At 38.9% G+C, this 21499-nt stretch overlaps 1 protein-coding gene across 2 annotated transcripts; it reads left to right on the top strand.

The window, feature by feature from the left end:
• Window positions 1–1312: 1312 nt before the first annotated feature.
• On the top strand, window positions 1313–18275 carry LOC116084916 (nuclear fragile X mental retardation-interacting protein 2-like). 2 transcript variants are annotated; one of them, XM_031362206.1, is made up of 4 exons: window positions 1313–1391; window positions 1968–2069; window positions 16192–16322; window positions 18166–18275. In XM_031362206.1, coding segments are annotated over exons 1-4 (300 nt in total). In that variant the 5' UTR covers window positions 1313–1325; the 3' UTR covers window positions 18167–18275. The 2 variants fall into 2 exon arrangements, with proteins under 2 accessions (XP_031218066.1, XP_031218064.1); XM_031362204.1 differs by lacking the exon at window positions 18166–18275 and having other exon boundaries at window positions 16192–16515.
• The last annotated feature ends 3224 nt before the right edge of the window (window positions 18276–21499 follow it).

Here is a 21499-nt window from a genome sequence, read left to right as displayed (position 1 = left end):
TGTCCTTCTTAAGTTCCTCTATCAGCATTGTGAAATATGATTTTAGATCCAATTCTTGCTTTTCCGGTCTTTTGGGATATCCAGGACTTGTTGCAGTTGGAGTACTAGGTTCTGCTGAAGCCAAGTAGACTTGGTTTCTGTTGGTAGGATTCTTGCGTTTGCCTTTTGCCATCTCTTGCTTTTTGGTGTTAGATGTTCTTAGTGTCTCTGACTAGAGCTTGTCCTGTTCCTGCTGCCTTGCAAGTCCCCTGCGACTAGTGGGGCCTGTGCCTCCTGGCTGGCTGTTCAGGTCTTAGAAACTCACCAGAGAGAAAATGGCGGCTCTCACCTGAGTCCCTGGGTTAAGGCGCTCTCTGGAGGTAGGCCCTCCACTTGCAGGGAAGGGGCAGAGAAGGATGATGATCCTCCTCTGTCACTTGGAAGCTGAGAGGATCCTGTCCCTGCAACCCTGCAGTTCTCCTGGGACTCGTGGGGCCTGTGCCTCCTGGCTGGCTGCTCTGGTCTCAGAAACTCACTGGAGAGAAAATCATGGCTGACCTTTGAAGAGAGAGTTTTAATGAGTGGATAGAAGCTGCAAAAAGTAGGCTTCTTCATGCTGTCTTCCCTGTTCTTGTGAAGTAAGAGCTAGGCTATTCGTGGTTATATGATTATTGGCATGTTAACAGATTTTTAGTACAGTGACCCATCCTACTACATGTATCTCAATTACACACACATGCACACATATCCAAGCAAGCTGCACATGGTTTAGAAACTTTGTGACTGTGACCCTAAACGAAGATGTAAGTTTATTCATAACAAGGTTTTTTGCAGGTATGTATTTTGGTAACTCGATTGAGCATTGTTCCAGCATGAACTTTTTAGATGACAATGTATCATACTAGCAAAAGGCTGGTCATGCCTGAGACATATGATGCTGCTGAAGTGTTACCTTTAAGCTGTTGAGGTAAGTCTGTAAAATACTGAGTACAAGCCAAGTCAAGGCTTATGGCATATACTGAGCTAATGAAATGACCATATTCTTGCTTTCTAGATTCCCATGCCAATAGAGAAGTTGTGTAGAAGTTTGTGAAGCTGGAGGTCAAATAGGCCTTTTCATTCTGGGTCTCAGCAGTGAGTTTGCCAAAGAGAGTTTGGATTCGAGGTAAATATCTCAAGTAGAAACTCAAGATATTGCTATTGTGTTCCCTTGGATCCAAGGGTGAAGGCCTAATGTTCAGTGTGCGGAATCTGCTGGTACACACAGCTCTTCATTATGAGATCACAATGGGAGTGCCCTAGGTGTCTCAGCTGAACTGAAACGAGTCTGCATTTCAGGACCCGGGATGTTTCTTTCTCTGCTTACTAGTGATGTTGAGAAAGTCCATGAAGGAGTTAGCAGGTCACAGGAGGTACACTGTGGGCTTGGTTGTGTAGGAAGAGGGAACTCAGCAGGCAACACAGTCCTCTGAGAAAGCATGTGACCTGATGCCACAGTCATAGAGATGTGCTGATTACCCCACCCTCCGTTCAAAATGTACTAAAAAAGTAATCTGCTCAAGAAGTCTGAATTAGTTGTGTGTGCCAACAGTACTGGAACTTATCTAAGAAATGAACATTGAGAAAGTGTGGTTTATATATACAGTGGAACTTGGGGGGTGTGTGGGACACAAAGAATAATTGACTTAATGTCATTTGTAGAAAAATTAATGTAAATGGGGATAATTAGATTAAGCAAATTAAGCAAGTCTCAGGGAGACAAAGATTGTATGATTTTTTTCCTCATTTGTACATTATAAATTTTATATAGCTGCACAAAATTCTGTATGTGTATATGACCTGAGGTAGAACTAACTTCTCAAGGAAACTGTGTGACCGTCAGGGTGTCAGAGAGGTGAGAAAAGAGAGAGCAAAAGAGTATGGGGTATAAAATATGTTTCAAAGTACATCATATATTTACATATAATGACTTTATACATTTCACTCAGTATAACCACCACCACATCCATCATCGTCGTCGTCGTCGTCGTCGTCGTCATCATCATCATCATCATCATCATCATCATCATGTTATTCTGAAGGAAAATGAAGTAAGTCTAAATACATTAACTCAGAACCTCAAAATCAGAAAATTCCCTCTTCCCTCTTGCTTCTGAATGCTCTGGTAGGTAGCAAAATTTTACCCACAAATTTTGGAATACAGGTGAATCTTTACTTCTCTCTTTTGTATGCTATTAATTTTTTAAAGAAATATTCTACTTTATTTATTTTGGGGATGGGTGTTACTCTGGTAGCCCAGACTAGGCCAGGATTATTCTGCTTTAGCTTTGCAAATGCTGGGATTCTATAGTCAGAAGCCACCATAGCTGTCTGACTCTACTGTTCTTAAATTGCCAGCGGGGTCTTTGGCACTCACAGTTACTGTTACAGCTGTGAAGAGGGTAAGTGGGGACCAGCCTTCTCTCTGCACAGCACAGGGTTCTATGATGAACTCTTCTAAGGTTTTACATCTGCCTTAGAGCTCCCTGTGGGCAAAAAAGTTTACCTATCCCTCAGCTGTATGCCCTGACTCTGCCTTCCACCTCAGCTTGAATCATGTGCAGTTCGCTGTTTATGGAAACTAGTTTTGGCACTAGGTCGTGTTAATATATTTTTATGATTATTGCTGGCACTGGGTATGACATTTAGCAGTGTTCACTTCACATTTACCTCATATGCAGGGAGAGATATGGTAAACATACCATAATGAGACTAATGCAGAGATTAAGTGGGATTTACAGAAAACATCAAGAAGCGTAGCATACACTCAGGGTTTCATAGGAATGTCAACTAGAAACTGCCTGGATGTGGCCCTGCTTTTAAAAGATATTGATTAGTTTTTAAAATTGTGTGTTTAATTTTAAATGTTTTAGTTTGGGTAGCTATAAGAAAGTACTGTGTAGTAGCTTAAAGAAACAAAATTTGTTTCACCTAGTACTAGAGGCTGGGTGTCTAAAGTCAAGATTCTGGAAGAGCCTGTGTCTGGGGAGGTCTGCTTCCTGGCTGGTCCTTGACAGTCTTCTCATCGTAGCTCCACATAGTAGGGGCTACAATCTCTTTCTCATAAAGTCATTAATTCCATTCTTTAGTTCCCCATCTTTATGACATCCTTAAATCTTCAGAAGCTTTATCTCTTTCCAGCATTACACTGGAAGTTAGAATTTCACCGGGGCAAGTTTGGAATGGATAAGCGGAGGGTATTGTTTGTGTTAGAGCATGGAAAGGGAAGCTTCCTCACATGGATATAGTACAGGAAGGACACCCCATTAGAAGGCAAAGATTATTTTCTTCATATTATATTGTCTCTTTTGCCTGTGCTTTATTTTATTTTATTTTATTTTATTTTATTTTATTTTATTTTATTTTATTTTATTTTATTTTATTGAGACAGGGTTTCTCTGTATAGCCCTGGCTGTCCTGGAACTCACTCTGTAGACCACGCTGGCCTCAAACTCAGAAATCCTCCTGCCTCTGCCTCCCAAGTGCTGGGATTAAAGGCGTGCACCACCACTGCCCAGCTTGCCCGTGCTTTCATTATCATCACAGTCAATGACTTGTGTGTTCTCAATAACTGTAACTGAAAGGTGAGAGGAGTGGGTTGTAGGGTATGGGAAGTGAAATATGTCACTGCCATGTTCTGTGGATTCTTGGTCGCAAGCCACTGAAAGTACTGTGGAAAGTGAAGAGAGAGACCCCTTTCAGCATGGACTCCCATATGCTGGTTATCCCAAGAGAGGAACTGATTGTATCCAAGCCTCTGGTTTGGAAAATCTTTCAAATGTACGATTTTTACTACTTTCATTTGAGACTCTAAAGAAGGATAAGCCATTACTTTCTTAATAACTATGCAACATAAATCCCCTTTTAAGTTTATAACATTCCACAATTCAGTGTCCCTTTAAGCCAGAAATCAGTATCACTTTACTCTGGGGACAACTGAGAGATTATCGCCTGAACCACAAGAACTTGTAACTATAGCTGAATCTGGATTGTAAAGGCACAGAAGAGACTTCAGTTTATTGTCCCTTTGTAAATTTTAATAGATTCTGCTATTTATTTCATCTCTCACATTTGATATTTTTGATTATTATATATTAAGTATTCATATTTCCAGTTGGTTTTATTTTCACTTATGGTTTCTATTCTACAACTTCACTAACCTGTCATATTGCTTGGAAAAGGTGATTCTTCTCCTTAACCTTTAGTTTGCTAGTTTGAGTCAGGGTTTGACTGTGTATCCTTGACTGGTCAGAAATTGTATTAGTAGACCAGGGTGACTTCAAACTCACAGAAATACATCTGCCTCTGCTTCTTGAGTACAAGAATTAAAAGCACAAACCACCATGCCCAGCCTGATATAAGATACATAAATTTAATTTTACTTTATGTAATAAGTTTTGGTTTTAATAAGAAGTTTCTATTTCCAAGGCTTAACTTGAACTCTATTTTCCTTCCTTAGCCTCCTGGGCAGAGGATAAGTGTAAGCCAGGAAACACACACTTAAGCTCTACTGTTTGCTTAATGTTCTGTACACATGGAAGAGAGAGAAATAAGAGAGGAGAGAGAGGGAAAAAGAGAGATGGAAGGAGCATGGGAAGGAGAGAGGGAAAGAGGGAGAGAGAAAGAGGGAAGGAGAGATCAGAAGGTTACATTTTTCTTGACTAAGTGTCAGTCTTAGATTTTACATAACTTCTCTTCTTGATTGACATGTTTGACATGGATGAGTGCCTGCCTATTTTGGAGAAGAATGAATAAAGATCATGTCACAGAAAGATAAATGTCCATCACACCATAATGTTACCTTCTAGGAATGCAGGGACACATAGCTGGAAGTAGCTTTCTGAAAAGCAATTTGTCAACTATGCCTTATTGGATGGCTTCTCCCAACTATGCTTTCTGTACTAGAGGAAGCATTGGCAAGATTCTCCACCAACTGTAATACTCGAGAGAGAGCAAGAAAAGGCACCAAGGTGGGAGAGATCCTGGAAATCTGTATGTGTGAATCTTTGACCTAACCTTCTTTTCACTCCTAGGTTCTTATAATTAATTTTATCCTTGTTAGACAGCACATAAACCCAAGCTAGTTCTTCATTTGTCAGATTTATCATGACCAGAACTCCTCTACGAACATATGTCTAAATTGTCTATAATCATAGCTTCAATTTCCTCTTTACCACAGAAACTATTTAGAATAGATTGATTTTTTTTTCCTGAAAGTTTATTTTTTTGACTGAGGTTTTGCATTTATATGTTGACAACTTTTTCTACTCTTATGGCATCATGGTCTAAGTGTCTATAATATTTCAGTGCTTCAAAATTTGAAGTTATTTTGTGGTTTAATTGTACAGTCAATTTGGTTACTGTTTTATAGAATCATGAATGTAATATATTCATGCCTTTGGGAAACTATTTTACTGCTTGAGTTAGATTCTTCTTATGTTTCCTCTCTTTATCCTTGAAATTCAAGAGATGATGACATCACTTATGACATAATCTTTTTGATACTATGTATATTGTAAAGCAAACTATTTTAACTTTCATGTTTAATACTTTGTTAACATACACCCACATCATAGTGATGGCTATTATTCCTGGTCTCTTTTAAGTAGTCCCTCCTATTTTTTTCTATACCAATATTATTAACATATTTTACACATTTAAACTAATGTGAGACCTATACTGTCATCTGAAATGTTTTTATTGATGTAAACAGAGTAGCTAATCATTACTTTATTTTCTTCTGAATTTTATTACCAGTATTCCAACACAAGTAATTTGAAGTGCCACAAATTCCCATGTCTGTTTAAATATATTTTTCTACTGTCTAACCGTTCACTGATCTGTTTTTTATGCCTTTCAATATCTCTAACATGTTGCAATTATAGCTGCTTTATTTATTTTTAAAAAATTTTAATTACTAATTAATTTTGTGCAGCCTAAATATTTATTGAGGGAGGGGACAAGCTGTGATCAGCCCTTCCTGGCAGCAGCTTCCTCGAGGATACCGATGTGTTGCTCAGCTTTCTCTGCTTCCTCACGGTATAGATGTGCATCCCATCCTCTTTGAGATGAACTTGGCAGACATTCATTTTGGGTGAAATCAGCATATGCCATGGTATTTTTACTTATGTATATGTTTTGTTAATCCTTTGAGATTTTTTTTCAGATGTGTTTTGACTATATCCATAGGTATTCATAAACACATTATTGATTCAGCTTAGGTCCTAGGTCTTAGGTCTTAATCAGTGAGTGAATGGGCAAAGAAAACATGGTATGTGTACACATGACACAATGGAGTTTTATTGACCAAAAAAGGAGAAATTATATTAATTTCAGGAGTAGGAATGAAACGGAGAATTACCATGTTAAGTGAACTAAACCAACACCATCAAAGACAATATTGTGTGCTTCCTCCCATTAGTGGAACCCAGGGACAAGACAAAACAGAAATAAACAACAACACAGTACTGGGGACTACTAGGTATGGAGCAGCAGGGGGAGGAGATAAAAGGTAAGAAAGTGTAAGGTCAATACCCTTAATGGAGGCTATATATAGGTAAGGGAATGACAAAATGAAGCAACAGATTGGGAAAAGATCTTTCCAATCTTATATCTGATAGAGGGCTAATAACCAATATATACAAAGAACTCAAAAAGTTAGACTCCAGAGAACTAAATAACCCTATTAAAAATGGGATACAGAGCTAAACAAAATTCTCAACTGAGTAATACTGAATGGCTGAGAAGCACCTAAAGAAAAGTTCAACATCCTTAGTCGTCAGGGAAATGCAAATCAAAACAACCTTGATATTCTAACTTATACCAGTCAGAATGGCTAGGATAAAAACTCAGGTGACAGCAGATGCTGACAAGGTTGTGGAGAAAGAGGAATATTCCTTCATTGCTGGTGGAATTGCAAGCTGGTACAACCACTCTGGAAATCAGTTTGGTGGCTGTACTCTGTTCATAGCAGCCTTATTCATAATAGCCAGAAACTGGAAACAACTCAAATGTCCCTCAACAGAGGAATGGATATAGAAACTGTGGTACATCTACACAATGGAGTACTACTCAACTACTAAAAACAATGAATTTATGAAATTCGTAGGGAAATGGATGGATCTGAAGAATATCATCCTGAGTGAGGTAACCCAGCCACAAAAGAACACACATGGTATGCACTCTCTGATAAGTGGATATTAGCCCAGAAGTTCAGAATACCGAAAATACAATCTACAAACCACAAGAAACTCAGGAAGAAGGAAGACCAAAGTGTGAATACTTCATTCCTTCTTAGAAGGGGGAACAAAATACCCACAAAATGAGCTGCAGAGACAAAGTATAGATCAGAGACTGAAGGAAGGCCAATCCAGACACTACTCCACCTGGGAATCCTTCCCATATTCAATCATCAAATCCAGAGACTATTGTGGATGCCAGAAAGTGCTGGCTGACAGGAGCCTGATATAGCTGTCTCCTGAGAGGCTCTGACAGTACCTAACTTATATCAAAGTAGGGGCTTACAGCCATCTATTGGACTGAGCACAGTGTCCCCTGTGAAGGAGCTAGAGAAAGGACCCTAGGAGCTAAAGGGTTTGCAGTCCCTTAGGACGAACAACAATATGAACTAACTAGTACCCTCAGAGCTCCCAGGGACTAAACCACCAACAAAAGAGTACACATGGTGGGACTAATGGCTCCAGCAGCATATATATAGCAGAGGATGGCCTAATCGGTCATCAATGGGAGGAGAGGCCCTTGGCCCTGTGAAGGTTCTATGCCCCAGTGTAGGGGAATGCCAGGGCCAGGAAGCAGGAGAACATGGGTTGTTGAGCATGACTAGGAGGAAGGGAACAGGATTTTTTATTTTATTTTTTCTTTTTTTCAGAAGGTAAACCGGGAAAGGAGATATCATATGACATGTAAATATAGAAAATATCTAATTAAAAAAAAGTTATTTCCTTCCAGTGAACATGTTTCCTTCTTGAGTTCATAAAGAGCAAAAGTTAAACGGGAAGCTCAAACCTCCAAAGTTCACAAACCTCCTTCCACCCTGAAGATTACATAAGTAGTAACTAATTTCTAGCAGGAAATAGACTTGACTGGCAGAATTGTCTCTGTGCAAACGGCTGCAGGAAAGCAGATTGTGGGTGCAGTGCCCACATTGTGATAGACCTTTCAGTGCTGCGACCATCTACGAGCTGTCTATGCTCCTCTAAAGAACCCCTCTTCAATAGTTCTGTAAGGAACTCTAGTATAGTTACTAGCTCACTATGCTAGACTTGAGTGGAGTTTCTTTACATCTTTTTTCTTCATTTTTTTCTTAGTCTGTCTTTAGTACCCTTGATGGTATATATATGTATATATATATATGTATATATATATATAATTTATATATGAAATCCTCTATATCTATAAGATATAGAAGATGATAGATTTATCTACATCATCCATATCTAATTTATATTTATATCTGTAACTATACCTATATCTCATGTTCCCAGGAAAATCACACATTAGTCTATTAATACATACTGTTTTTAAAAAGGGAAAAGATTTATAGGCCAGCAAAACCATTTTGGTTTTGGTGTAGTTCCTTGAAGAGTGTATCAATGGAGGGAGCAGAAAACAAGTGTACACATAGGAATACAATTGCAGGAACTCAACAGCTGTGAAAGACATGGGTATCCTGCCTTTGCAGGAGGTAATACAGGTCAAATTCATATAGTGTCATTTATTTCATGTGTCACTATGTATTAATTACTTTTCTATCATTATGATAAAACTCCACAACCTAGGCAACTTCTACAAACACAAATTGAGCTTATGGTTTCCGAGGGTTAGAGTCCATGGTGGCTGAGCAAAGACATGTGGAAAGAACAGCTGATAGCTCACATCTTGATCTGTAAGCATAAGACAGAGTCACGTAGAGCACACCGGAAGTGACTCAGGTCTTTTGGAACCTCAAGGCCCAACTCTAGTGACACAGTTTCCTCAGAAGTCCACGACTCTTAATCCTTCTCAAAAAGCATCGCCACCAGGGAACTAAATATATAAACATATGGGTCTATGGAGTCATTATCATTCAAGCCATAACACACTATAATATCAGAGCATAAAAATATTTAATAGGGTGTTTGTTCTATTTGCTTTTGTATATATTCTGTATTTATACAGTGCCTTCCTTCTCTTAGAACTAAGTAGGGTTATTTGCCCATCTGTCTATCTCTCTGCAACTATTTACATCAACCAATACCTACTTTATATACACACAAATCTGGTTTTTTAAATCTGTACAATTTGATTCCAGTTTGATTAGATCATGAATTTTCACCTAAAGTTTATATAAATTGACCTAAACTTTATACTTTGTTGGTTAATAAGAATATATTTTATAATATTTATATTTCATAACAATATGTATATTTATAATCTAGAAAACATAAATTATGTTCTAAAACATAATAATACTACTCAATATCATTAATATCCCATATGCAGGTGAATTGCATTTTTGTAGAAATGTCCCTGTTAAAGCATTTATAGTTTATGACCTGAATCACAGCATTAGATGGAATAAAACAGCTGTCGGTTATTCATGCAGAACTTGTTTACTTCAACAAATTAAAAATATAGTATTAATTATGTAAACCCAGAGTGCACTCAGAACTCTGTATACGGTACCAGTAGCAAAGGAAATCAAGAAGTCAATTACCTCAGTCAGGTCAATTCATTCAATTGAAATAGTCAACACATACAACAACTCATTTCCAAGAGCTTTTACAAATGTTGTGTTAGGGATGTGTCGACTGCTGAAGGATTTTTGAAGTTATGATGGAATCTTGAGTGAAAGGCAGTTTATCTGAAATTGCTGTGGAATGAGGTCAATTTAATCCCTATTAAGATCTTCAATCTCAAAGATCTTCAATCTCAAAGGAGAAGGTTTCCTTTGAAGAGGAAGGTCAACACCTCTGGGTGGAGAGAACATCGTGCTTGCAGGGTCAACAGTGAAAGGAGAGCCTGATTAGTGGGTTTGCTACCAAATAACAGATGTTCAAATTGCTTCAAATCATTTCTCAACAAGTAAAATGTCCTGCAAGTGCATCAACATGGAGAGGCAGGAAAGTGTTGGAGTTTTGGAATATAATAACAGGTATGTGAATGAACAGTAAGGAAACAAATTCATGACACAGAGTACAGCCAAAAAGAAAAATAAAGGTGCAGGTGAGATATCAGTGGCTGAGTCATGATGCTCTTGGAGACCCTGGGCTGCATCCTGTCAGAATCTTTGTATCACTAGTCTGGGCTGTAGCAGCACAACCAGTACTCCTACTAGTTAGGAAGGTGTTATGGGAGGGGCATGAGTTTGGAGTGTGCTGCGCTACATAGTGAAACCTTAAAAGAGAAAAACTAAGATAACAAAAATACATTCATTAAAGAAAATCCTAGAAAAAGCAAAAATGTAATCTTCTAACAAAATGAAAAGAAGTTAGCCACATGAACAGAATTCCAACTTTAACAACAAAAAAATAACAGGAAGCAACAATTACTTTTACTTAATATCTATTAATATCAATGGACTTAATTCCCCAATAAAAAGACCTAGACTAACAGACTGGGTACGTAAACAGGACCCAACATTTTATTGTATTCAGGAAACCCCCCTCGGTGACAAAGACAGATACTACCTCAGAATAAAAGGCTGGAGAACAATTTTCCAAGCAAATGGTCCCAAGAAACAAGCTGGAGTAGGATTCTAATATAGAATAAAATTGACTTTCAACCTAAAGTGATCAAAAAAGATAAGGAGGGACACTTCATCTCATCAAAGGTAAGATCTACAAAGATGAATTCTCAATTCTGAACCTCTATGTCCCAAATGCAAGGGCATCCACATTCATAAAAGAAACTTTACTAAAGCTCAAATCACACATAGCACAACACACAATAATAGTGGGAGACTTCAACACCACACTCTCTGCAATGAACAGATCATGGAAACAGAAACTAAACAAAGACCCAGTGAGACTAACTGAAGTTATGAAACAGATGGTTTTAACAGATATCTATAGAACTTTTTATCCTAAAACAAAAGGATTAGGGTTAGGGTTAGGGTTTGGGTTACCTTCTTCTCAGTACCTCATGGTACCTTCTCCAAAATTGACCATATAATTGGTCACAAATCAGGCCTCAACAAATACAAGAAAACTGAAATAATTCCTTGCATCCTATCAGATCACCATGGACTAAGGCTGCTCCTCAATAACAACATAAACAATAGAAAGCCCACATACACGTGGAAGCTTAAGAAAACTCTACTCAATGATAACCTAGTCAAGGAAGAAGTAAAGAAAGAAATTAAAGACTTTCTAGAGTTTAATGAAAATGAAGCCACAACATACCCAAACTTATGGGACACAATGAAAGCAGTCCAAAGAGGAAAACTCATAGCTCTAAGTGCCTCGAAAAAGAAACTGGAGAGAGCATATACCAGCAATTTGACAGCAAATCTGAAAGCTCTAGAACAAAAAGAAGCAAATTCTCCCAAGAGGAGTGGAAGGTAGGAAATAATCAAACTCAGGGCTGAAATCAACCAAATAGAAACAAAAAGAACTATACAAAGAATCAATCAAACCGGGAGCTGGTTCTTTGAGAAAATCAACAAAATAGATAAACCCTTAGCTAGGCTAACTAGAGGGCACAGAGACATTATCCTAATTAACAAGATCAGAAATGAAAAGGGAGACATAACAACAGACACTGAGGAAATCCAAAAAATCATGAGACCTTACTACAAAAGCTTATACTCAACAAAACTGGAAAACATGGATGAAATGGACAATTTTCTAGACAGATACCAGGTACCAAAGTTAAATCAAGATCAGGTAAATGATCTAAACAATCCCATATCTGGTAATGAAATAGAAAGAATCATTAATAGTCTCCAACCAAAAAAACAAAACAAAAGAAAACAAAACAAAAAAAAACCCAGGACCAGATGGGTTTAGTGCAGAGTTTTATCAGACCTTCAAAGAAGATCTAATACCAATACTCCTCAAACTATTCCACAAAATAGAAACAGAAGGTATTCTACCCAATTCATTCTATGAAGCTAAAATTATTCTCATACCTAAACCACACAAAGACCCAACAAAGAAAGAAAACTTCAGATCAATTTCCCTTATGAATATCGATGCAAAAATACTCAATAAAATTCTTGCAAACCGAATCAAAGAACACATCAAAATGATCATCCACTATGATCAAGTAGGCTTCATCCCACATATGCAGGGATGGTTCAATATAAAGAAATCCATCAATGTAATCCACTTCATAAACAAACTCAAAGAAAAAAACCATATGATCATCTCATTAGATGCTTAGAAAGCATTTGACAAAATCCAACATCCCTTTATGATAAAAGTCTTGGAAAGACCAGGAATTCAAGGCCTATACTTAAACATAGTAAAAGCAATATACAGCAAACCAGTAACCAACATCAAACTAAATGGAGAGAAACTTGAAGCAATCCCACTAAAATCAGGGACTAGGCAAGGCTGCCCACTCTCTCGATGCCTATTCAATATTGTACTTGAAGTCCTAGCCAGAGCAATTAGACAACAAAAGGAGATCAAAGGGATACAAATTGGAAAGGAAGAAGTCAAATTATCACTATTTGCTGATGATAAGATAGTATACTTAAATAATTCCACCAGAGAACTTCTAAACCTGATAAACAACTTCAGCAAAGTAGATATAAAATTAACTCATGCAAATCAGTGGCCTTCCTCTATACAAAGGATTAAACAGGCTGAGAAAGAAATTAGGGAAATAACATCCTTCACAATAGTCACAAATAATATAAAATTCTTGGTGTGACTCTAACTAAGCAAGTAAAAGATCTGTATGACAAGAACTTCAAGTCTCTAAGGAAGGAAATTGAAGGAGATCTCAGAAGATGGAAAGATCTCCCATGCTCAGGGATTGGCAGGATTAAGAAGTAAAAATGGCCACCTTGTTGAAAGCAATCTACAGATTCAATGCAATCCCTATCAAAATCCAACTCAGTTCTTCATAGACTTGGAAAGAGCAATTTGCAAATTCATCTGGAATAACAAAAAACCTAGGATAGTGAAAACTATTCTCAACAATAAAGGAACCTCTGGTGGAATCACCATCCCAGACCTTAAGCTGTACTATAGAACAATTATGATAAAAACTGCATGATATTGGTACAGTGACAGGCAGGTAGATCAATGGAACAGAATTGAAGACCCAGAAATGAACCCACACACCTATGATCACTTGATCTTTGACAAAGGAGCTAAAACCATCCAGTGGAAAAAAGACAGCATTTTCAACAAATGGTGCTGGCTCAACTAGCTATTAGCATGTAGAAGAATGCAAATCAATCTACTCCTATCTCCTTGTACAAATCTCAAGTCCAAGTGGACCAGGACCTCCACATCAAACCAGATACACTGAAATTAATAGAAAAGAAAGTGGGGAAGAGCCTGGAGCACATGGGCACAGGGGAAATTTTCCTGAACTTAACACCAATAGCTTATGCTCATTGATTCTCTTCAACTTGTGTCTGTACAACTGTCCTGGTAAAAATGCCTTCAGCTTCCCTTTCCTCTCTCTTCTCATAAGGATTGGGCATGTCCTAGTCTGTCCAATCTCTCTGGTTTCATCATTTTGTCTGCCAGTCAATTAGACATCACTATCAAACATAGGTGCTTCCCAAACTAACCTTACCTTCCTTCATTGTTTGGAATTAAAGTTGTGTGCTGAGGGCTGAGCCACAGCACAATTAGAAACAGGTTTGCTTGTTTTCCTTCACTTTCAGTAAATAACACAATCTCAGGGGTCACAGAGTGATCCTGCAACAGCTGAGTCCTCAAAGTGTGGTTCTCAGAAGCATCATTACCATCATCAATGACCAGAAACTTGACCAAAATAAGATGTCTGGTCCCTCCGTAGACCTACTGATGCAGAGATGGGCTGTGTATACAAGGCCCCCTGCTGACTCATGGGCACACATGGAGAACAGGCTATTTTTTTTGCCTTCCCTAGAGAGAGAAGACCTAAGGATATCAATGTAAGTGGCCCTGCAGAGAAAATGCTTCCATGGGGTATGGGGGACAGAGGGAATTCTGGGAGAGGGAATAGGAGAGGATGCTCTTAAGAGAAGTACCAGCTGTCATCCTTAATTGTAAGGGAAGTTAAAATTACATCAGCTATGGGGCTTATAATTATTATATTATGAATTATATTTATTTTGCCATAATTAAAGTGCAACTTGAGAGTGTTAACAGGAGAATTTTTAAAAATTCCTTCTTTTCATCACTTTATCAAATGTTTTACAGCAGTACAGTGGAAAAAAATCTTGTTTCATAGGTACACCTTTTATAACATGTAAGAGAATAGTGTTTTCCATTCTTAATGCAGATGTTGACTTTTTAAGCTGTTCTAAGGTTAGAAGACAATAGTTGGCACGTTAATCCTTTACAAAGGCCACATGTGAGACTGGAAAACATTTCAGTCTGAAGCTTTAATTGAACATCACTCAGGATTTGCCTTTTTGAAAATGTTAAACGATCACCAGTTTGTGAGCAATAAAGTCAATATATTCAGGGATAATTACAGCTGGCATATTCAATTCAAGAATCAGAGAGGATAAATCAGAGCACATTGCATTAGGTTAAATATGCTTATGTAGTTTTCCATACTAAGATAAAAATCAAAACGGTAAAGAAAATAATTCCGTAAGGTTTGTTTGATACTTGAAAGTAGCTAATTTTAAGCTAGCTGTTTAAAGATAGTGTCATAACTGTTGAAAAATAATGTAGGAGACCAAATAGCACACAAATAAATGCAGAGCTTGATAAATTAGGATGTAGTTTATTTACTACAAAACCACAACAAAGAACAAGGAGCCAAAGGGAAACAATACCCACAATGTCTCCTGTGTTCTTCCCCCAACACATTGCCTGCCCTAAAACAAATGAATAAATAAATAAATTAATTAAAAAACTCTATTTGGGGTTGGGGAGACAGCTCATTCACTATAGTTCTTGTACAAGTAAGAGGACCTGCATTTATTCCTCAGAATCCAAAGTTAAAAACCTAGGTGTGATAGTATACTATTTTTTTTTTAATTTTTGAGATTTAATATTGAATTATGTTCAGACTCCATTTTAGAGAACTTGACCTAAGTTTGAACTCAGGTAAATTAACAGGCCAGTATCTAGCATCAGTTTCCAAGTTACCCCACCCCCACCCCCAACTAACCCGAGGCTAGCTCCAGTTTTCTGGCTAACTCCAAAAAGACCTGTGTCTTCAGGTTAATCTCCTCCAAGAAATCCAGCATTTCCAGGTTAATCCCCAACAAGCCTGCCTCCTGCTAGCAACCACCAATGCAGTGGGAAGCAGGAGTTCCTAGCACCAGCCAATTGTGCTAAAGGCTATATAGTAGCTCTCCAATGAGATGCTTGTCAGGTTAGAAACACTTCCCTCTCCATTGCCACTTTCTCTAAAACTTTGCCCCACCACTGTTTGGGGCTCTTCTCCACCAAAACCCTTGTACCCTATGAGTAGTGGTAGACTGAGCCCAAGCCTGAGCTTGTAAATAAAGACCCTTGTGTGATTGCATCGGATTGGCTCCAGACTGGTCTTTTGGGGTTCACTAACACTTCCTTGGCACTACAATATAATTATACTATCTCTCCCTTCTCATTGCTCCCTCCAAACTCCCCCTTTTACCTCTTTCAAATTCATGGCTTATTTCTTTCACAAACTGTTGTTACATGCATATATGTATATGCATATACATATGTATTTGTATACTTTACCGGCTCAGTCTGCACAGTGTTACTTTGCATGTTTGTTTTCATGACCATTTGGTATTGGATTATCACTTGGTGTGGTCTTTCCTGGGGACCACTATATCCCACCCTTAAGGCATTCGTTAGTTGCCTGCAGTTCTTTGTGGTAACCAACTACTCTCTAATTGGTCTTAAGAGAGGCTTGACCAATGCCAGGAACTGAAAGCCTAACCTCCTCCGCAGAGGGAGTGAATTCATGGGTCTTGCAGGAGAACCTACAACCACTACTTTACTAAGCTAATATAATTCCTAACTACACTCTAATCTTTTGTCCTTACACCCACAGATAAACGTAGTCTTCACTCCTCATCAGGGAGACTTCTCTCTGCAACACACCAGTTACCATTATAGAAATGGTTGCCGTTCCAGAAAACCACAACCAATCAAAAGGCAGAGTTGTGGAGCCAAGTGCTGGTGGTATGAATTTTCAATCCTAACTCCTGTGAGGTAGAGACAAGTGGATCCAAGTGGATCTCTGGAACTCTCAGGTTTGCCAGCCTAATCAAAGTCCCAGGCCAGAGAGAAATACTATACCTCCAAACAACTTAAGTACTTAGAAAAAACACTGAAGATTAACTTTTGCCCTCCTCTTCCACCTCTTCACATACACACACACACACACACACACACAAACACACACAGAGAAACCCCTTCACACACCTGTATCTCCCCACTGCTTATATTCACCCATCATCCTGCATACATCCACTTGCTTGCTTTTTCCTATTTTAATCAGTATGTTCGTGAAATTCAGTTTTAAAGTTAAATATAGTAGTCCATGCATATTCTTATCTGCATATTACCTTTTGTATCTTAATAGAAATTTTCTATAATAAAAACTGGGGAAATATAAAATATTAAAACAAATCTCTATTAGTATTCAAGTATGAGAACAGCATGACCTCAGGTTGATTTTTTTTTTTCTAAGTTGCAATCAGACACTATAATGTGAGAACATGCAGACTTGGGCTGTGAGCCCAGGAAAGACCAACAGGAGGGTGTGGAAAGACTAGGAAGGGAAACAAGAGGGTGTGGAAAGACTAGGAAGGGAAGGAAACCAATTATGATGGCTAATGAGCTACTGCTTTCAGCAAATGGAACTGAATTCCATTAGAGACCTCTGGGAGACAGAATAGAAATCATCCAGAATTATCCCACACAAAACCCATCACCTGGAATCTTTATGCACCAGCTTCCATATTGGCTGAAGGCTGTTCCCATGACTCTCTGACTACACTCTCTATTGAGAAGACTGGCTGGATTAGTCCCCACTGTTGTAAAAAAACAAACACCACCTCCACCAAACTCACAGTTCCTGGTACATTTTGCTATCGGACTCTGCAAGCAGAAAATGTCACTGCTGTGGAGTTTCATATGGAGCCAGCAAGCACCTGCTCCACATTCTGCCACAGCCATAAACACCTGTGAGTAAAACTCAGCAGTGACGGGATAGCTGGCAGGTAGCTAGGTTCCGACTCGAAGAAGGAAGACTAACTGTTTGATTAGTCCTCTTTGTGACTTAGGGAACATGCTATTTCTGGTAAACGCACATAAACCTCCTTGAGCTCCAACGTGGGCCTTTGTCTTGAGTTCGTCATTGGGTCTTAGTTGTCAATACCACGAAGTAGGCTTGTTTAATCACAGCACTGCTCCTCTATTGCAAATTCACAGATCGCTTTGATAATTAGCCATTTGTAATTAGTCTCTTAAATATAAATATACCAGAGTTTTTTTTTTTTTTTTTAAAAAAATCAAACAGGAATTTCAAGCAAAATTAAGCCCATAGTTTTCAAAATCACTTTGAATTTAAAACCTTGGTACTTTAAACAGAATGAGGTTAAAACTAACCTTCCATTTCTGATGACAGACATTTGCTATGGTTGTGTGAGTGTCAAATTTAGAACAACTCAATTGTGGTTTTTGGAGAGTTTAGGTTTCTTTTTTTTTTTTTTTTTTTTCTTTGCAGAAGTAAGGTGTATTAAGATGTATAAAATTCTTTATGTACTCCGATTCTCTTCCTACTATCTGGAAAGCATTTGGAGACTATTCCCATGAACACTGCATATTGATGACTACCCATAAAGGATATGATTCAGAATTTGGTCTTAAACTATTGCCCCTGTTTTACATATCCTTCCAGCTTCCTTTTTATTCATCAAAATGACTCAGAAATGACTAGAGAAGAAGAGCTAGGAAGCTTCTTTTTTTCATATATATGAAAAATCAGGGTTTTTTTTGAAGTAGCTTATTGTGTTTTCAGACAGGTTTCATCACCATGAAGTCGGTCCAGTTGAACAGAGACCCACCTTCCTTTATGGCTCAGTCTTTTCTCTTCACACGAAGCCTACTGAGAACACTACAGTCCACCCCTTCATCAGCAGTACGAATAGACAGCCGACTTCCTCTTTCTTCCCCATTAAATTTTTTTTTTAAAGAAAAATCCTTAAATTGTTCATAGGGACATTGTGCTGGATTTGGATTCTCCCTGTCTTTTAATTCTTCAACTGGTGATATTTTGGTACTATGTTCCCTGGATCTGAAAACGAGATGCTAAATGTGCTTCACAAATAGACTAGAGTAGAACTCTTGGTGCCCAGACTTTAGGACACTCTCTGTTTTGAGACAGAAGACTGGCTTCAAGTTTACAATTTTCCTGCCTAAGTTCCTAAGCACTTATTATAGCCCAACCAAATTCATCTGGAAGCTGTCTCTCTTGATATGGAGAGGGTTGGATGAGAGAGTTAAATGTCTTTCTGCATCTATCTTCCTGTCTATGTACCTGTATATCATCCACTTGTCTGTCTGAATGAAATAAGGGTATGCCATGTTTGGTAGATATCCCTGGGAGGCCTGCTATTGGCTTAGATTGTGTAAAAAATTACTTTTAATAAGTTCTGAAATATAGGTTCTGAAATAGGTTTTAATAGGTTTTTAAGGGTTCTGAAATGCTTCCATCCCCGCTTTTAGTCCACCATCAAAGGTAGGGGAGAAAAGATGGCAATAGGACAAGGGGATGTGGACCTGTTTAGAAGTAGTTCTTTGAGGTGATTATAATCTTCATTTGTCAGATTACTAGCATTCTAGTCTAGTTAGTGTCAGCATAGCAAACACCAATCAGTCATAGTGGCATGATCCAGCAGAAACAACCAGGCCTAGGCTGAATCAGCAAGAGTCAGCAGGAGTGACCAGGGGCAGTAATTATGCCAGGATAAACTCTCTACACAAGGTCAGCAAAGGATTGCCAAAGTAGCTATTCAAGCCACAGCACTGTCCATTGAGTCCTGTTTATACTCCCTCCAAACATCATGTGTCCTTCCATGGGACTTGCCTTAGCAAATGACCGTGTGAGTCTGCATCCATCACCTGACATATCCAGAAACTTTCACTTCAGCCTGTCCTTTTCTGAAGGGAAATGGAAGCGGGATGGAAGAGGGAAGAGGGGAGGTAAAAAGAGGGGATGGGAAGAGAAGAGGGAGGAGGTAATATTGAGGAGAAGAATTTAAAACAAAAAAGAAAAAAGAAAAAAGAAAAAAAAAAGGAAGAAAGAAAACAAGTGAAAAGGCCCAAGACAAGATCCTCCCTCTTAGATTATTTCGATGCTTCATTTCTTATCTTACAGATTAGGGAAACATTCTGGGGCAACTTTCCCCTTCAAACTTAAGATGTATTTATAGATTTCACAGAGTCCTTGGAGCAAACACTTGCAGCTCAGCACCGTGACTATTTTCAACTGAAAGAGGCAAAAACCTGGGAGTAGGAGACTGTTTCAAAGTCCTGGGCGGAGCAGACAGTGGCAATGACTGCCTGACATCCAGGTGGCACAGAGCATTCTAGGGCAGAAAGAGGGGAAAAAATATTAGGCTGTAGCCCGGGCTCATGGACACAGTAGGATACCAAGATTTTCTCATTGTCCCTGAATGCATGCGAGTGACATTTGACTAGTATCCTGATGCCATGGGGACAGGGACCAGACTTCCATCCCACACAGGGCACCACCACCCCTGCTCTACTTATGACTCATTTAATCTCAAAGAAATTCTTCTGCAGTCGGGTGCATCATGAGGTTCCGGTGAGACGTGAGATAGAGGAAGCTGGTAGCTTATCTCCTTGAGAACTGGTATTTGCTAGCTGATGTTCTCCTGTGAGAGGCAGCAATTATATTTTTTTTTTCCTCTGAGGTCTGGCTAAATGTGACATTTCCATTTGCTGGCAGAATCCTCATCCTGACCTCGATAAAGGTTGTCACCTACATATGACTGTCTTGCCTTGAATGGGGAGAGAAAATGTATGTGGGGGCGGGGTGTGGTGGATAGGGGCACTCCAAGGAGACAATTGAGGACAGTGTACTTCATTCATTTCTTAGAAAAAATAAAGTGGCTCCACCCTTGCCTTTGCTGCTGTAACTGCTTCAAGCCCCTGTGCCTAGTTCTACTTATGGCATTTGAGCCTGGCCTTTCTCTTGGCTGGTCCATTTATATACAGAAAACACAGGGGTCATTGATCCATTGTTCTCCAAGCCATTCCTTCATTTCCTTTCAAGTACAGGCTAAGCTAAACTGCCCTCTCTGTTTGTGGTCATTCTACCAGTGAGAGGCTCCTGCTTTATCCCAGGGCCTCTGTCCACATTAAGCCTCTGAGCCAACTGGACAGTATCAAGAAAACTAGAGAAGGAAGTTATCTTTTGTAACCTTCCTGGTTTGAGACCTTCCTCTGATAGCCACACCTCTCTGACCATCTCCTGCTATTCTCCACGCCTCCAACTGGGTTCCAGTTACATTCGATAGCTTCACCCCCACAGAGAAATAAGGAAGTTGCTGATTGGACTGTCACTGTGACATATTTTTGGGGGAGTGGTTTTTGCCCCAGGTATTTTACCTGTTGGGGGAACAAAAGATGATCATTCAATTCAAGATGGTTGAACAGTAAAGTCTGCTGTCTAATTTTTACACTTCCACGTGGGTAGTTATTTCTGTGGCCACTCTCTCCTATTTCCTTCTATCTCTTCCTATTTCTTTCTAACTCCTATTTCCAGTAGAACCCTTTCTTTAACATTGGTGCTGGTAGCCAACAATCTTTCTACCCTCCTCTGGGTAGTATGAAGCATCCTTGAAGGGTTATCTCACAAAGAAGGTAAAATCACAGCCAAGGAACAGGTTCTGGTGAGTAATAACCGGTAAAGGTAGACTTAGGTATTTTGCTGATTGGCAAATGTCACAGTTTATTAACTAGCTGCCCATCTATACAGAATTGGAAAGGCATGGTACCACCACAGTGTTTACAGGGATGTCTGGCCAAGGAACGTAGGGAAGTAGGTAGGCTGAGAAGAGATAACAGTGGGAATCTGGACAAATGATTGTTAAGATTTTGAGACAGAAGCTTAACAGAGATTGATGGTTGAAAAGGACTTGGGTCTTAGCAGGTCTAGGCTAGAGATAGCTAGGATTTTCCCAGCGTGCCCTCCAGGAAGGATTACCTAAGTGAGGAGCTTGATGGACTCCAGAGACTCTCAGAGAAGACTTGCACGAAAGTGTGTGCATTCTTCCCTGCTGGTAGTGAAACAGTTGTTGCTATTATCAGAGCATCTGGACTTAAAA

This window comes from Mastomys coucha, unplaced genomic scaffold, assembly GCF_008632895.1.
Source record: "Mastomys coucha isolate ucsf_1 unplaced genomic scaffold, UCSF_Mcou_1 pScaffold9, whole genome shotgun sequence".
NCBI lineage: Eukaryota > Metazoa > Chordata > Mammalia > Rodentia > Muridae > Mastomys > Mastomys coucha.
This window is presented reverse-complemented; position numbering and strand designations above follow the sequence as displayed.

What these genes read in the sequence shown, in the direction of transcription:
- LOC116084916 (XM_031362204.1), top strand. Translation starts at nt 1,326, where the DNA reads ATGTTTCTTTCTCTGCTTACTAGTGATGTTGAGAAAGTCCATGAAGGA. An exon ending in GAGTTAGCAGGTCACAGGAG is followed by an intron (nt 1,392 to 1,967) that starts GTACACTGTGGG and finishes CATTTCACTCAG; the next exon opens with TATAACCACCACCACATCCA. An exon ending in TTATTCTGAAGGAAAATGAA is followed by an intron (nt 2,070 to 16,191) that starts GTAAGTCTAAAT and finishes TTACACCCACAG; the next exon opens with ATAAACGTAGTCTTCACTCC.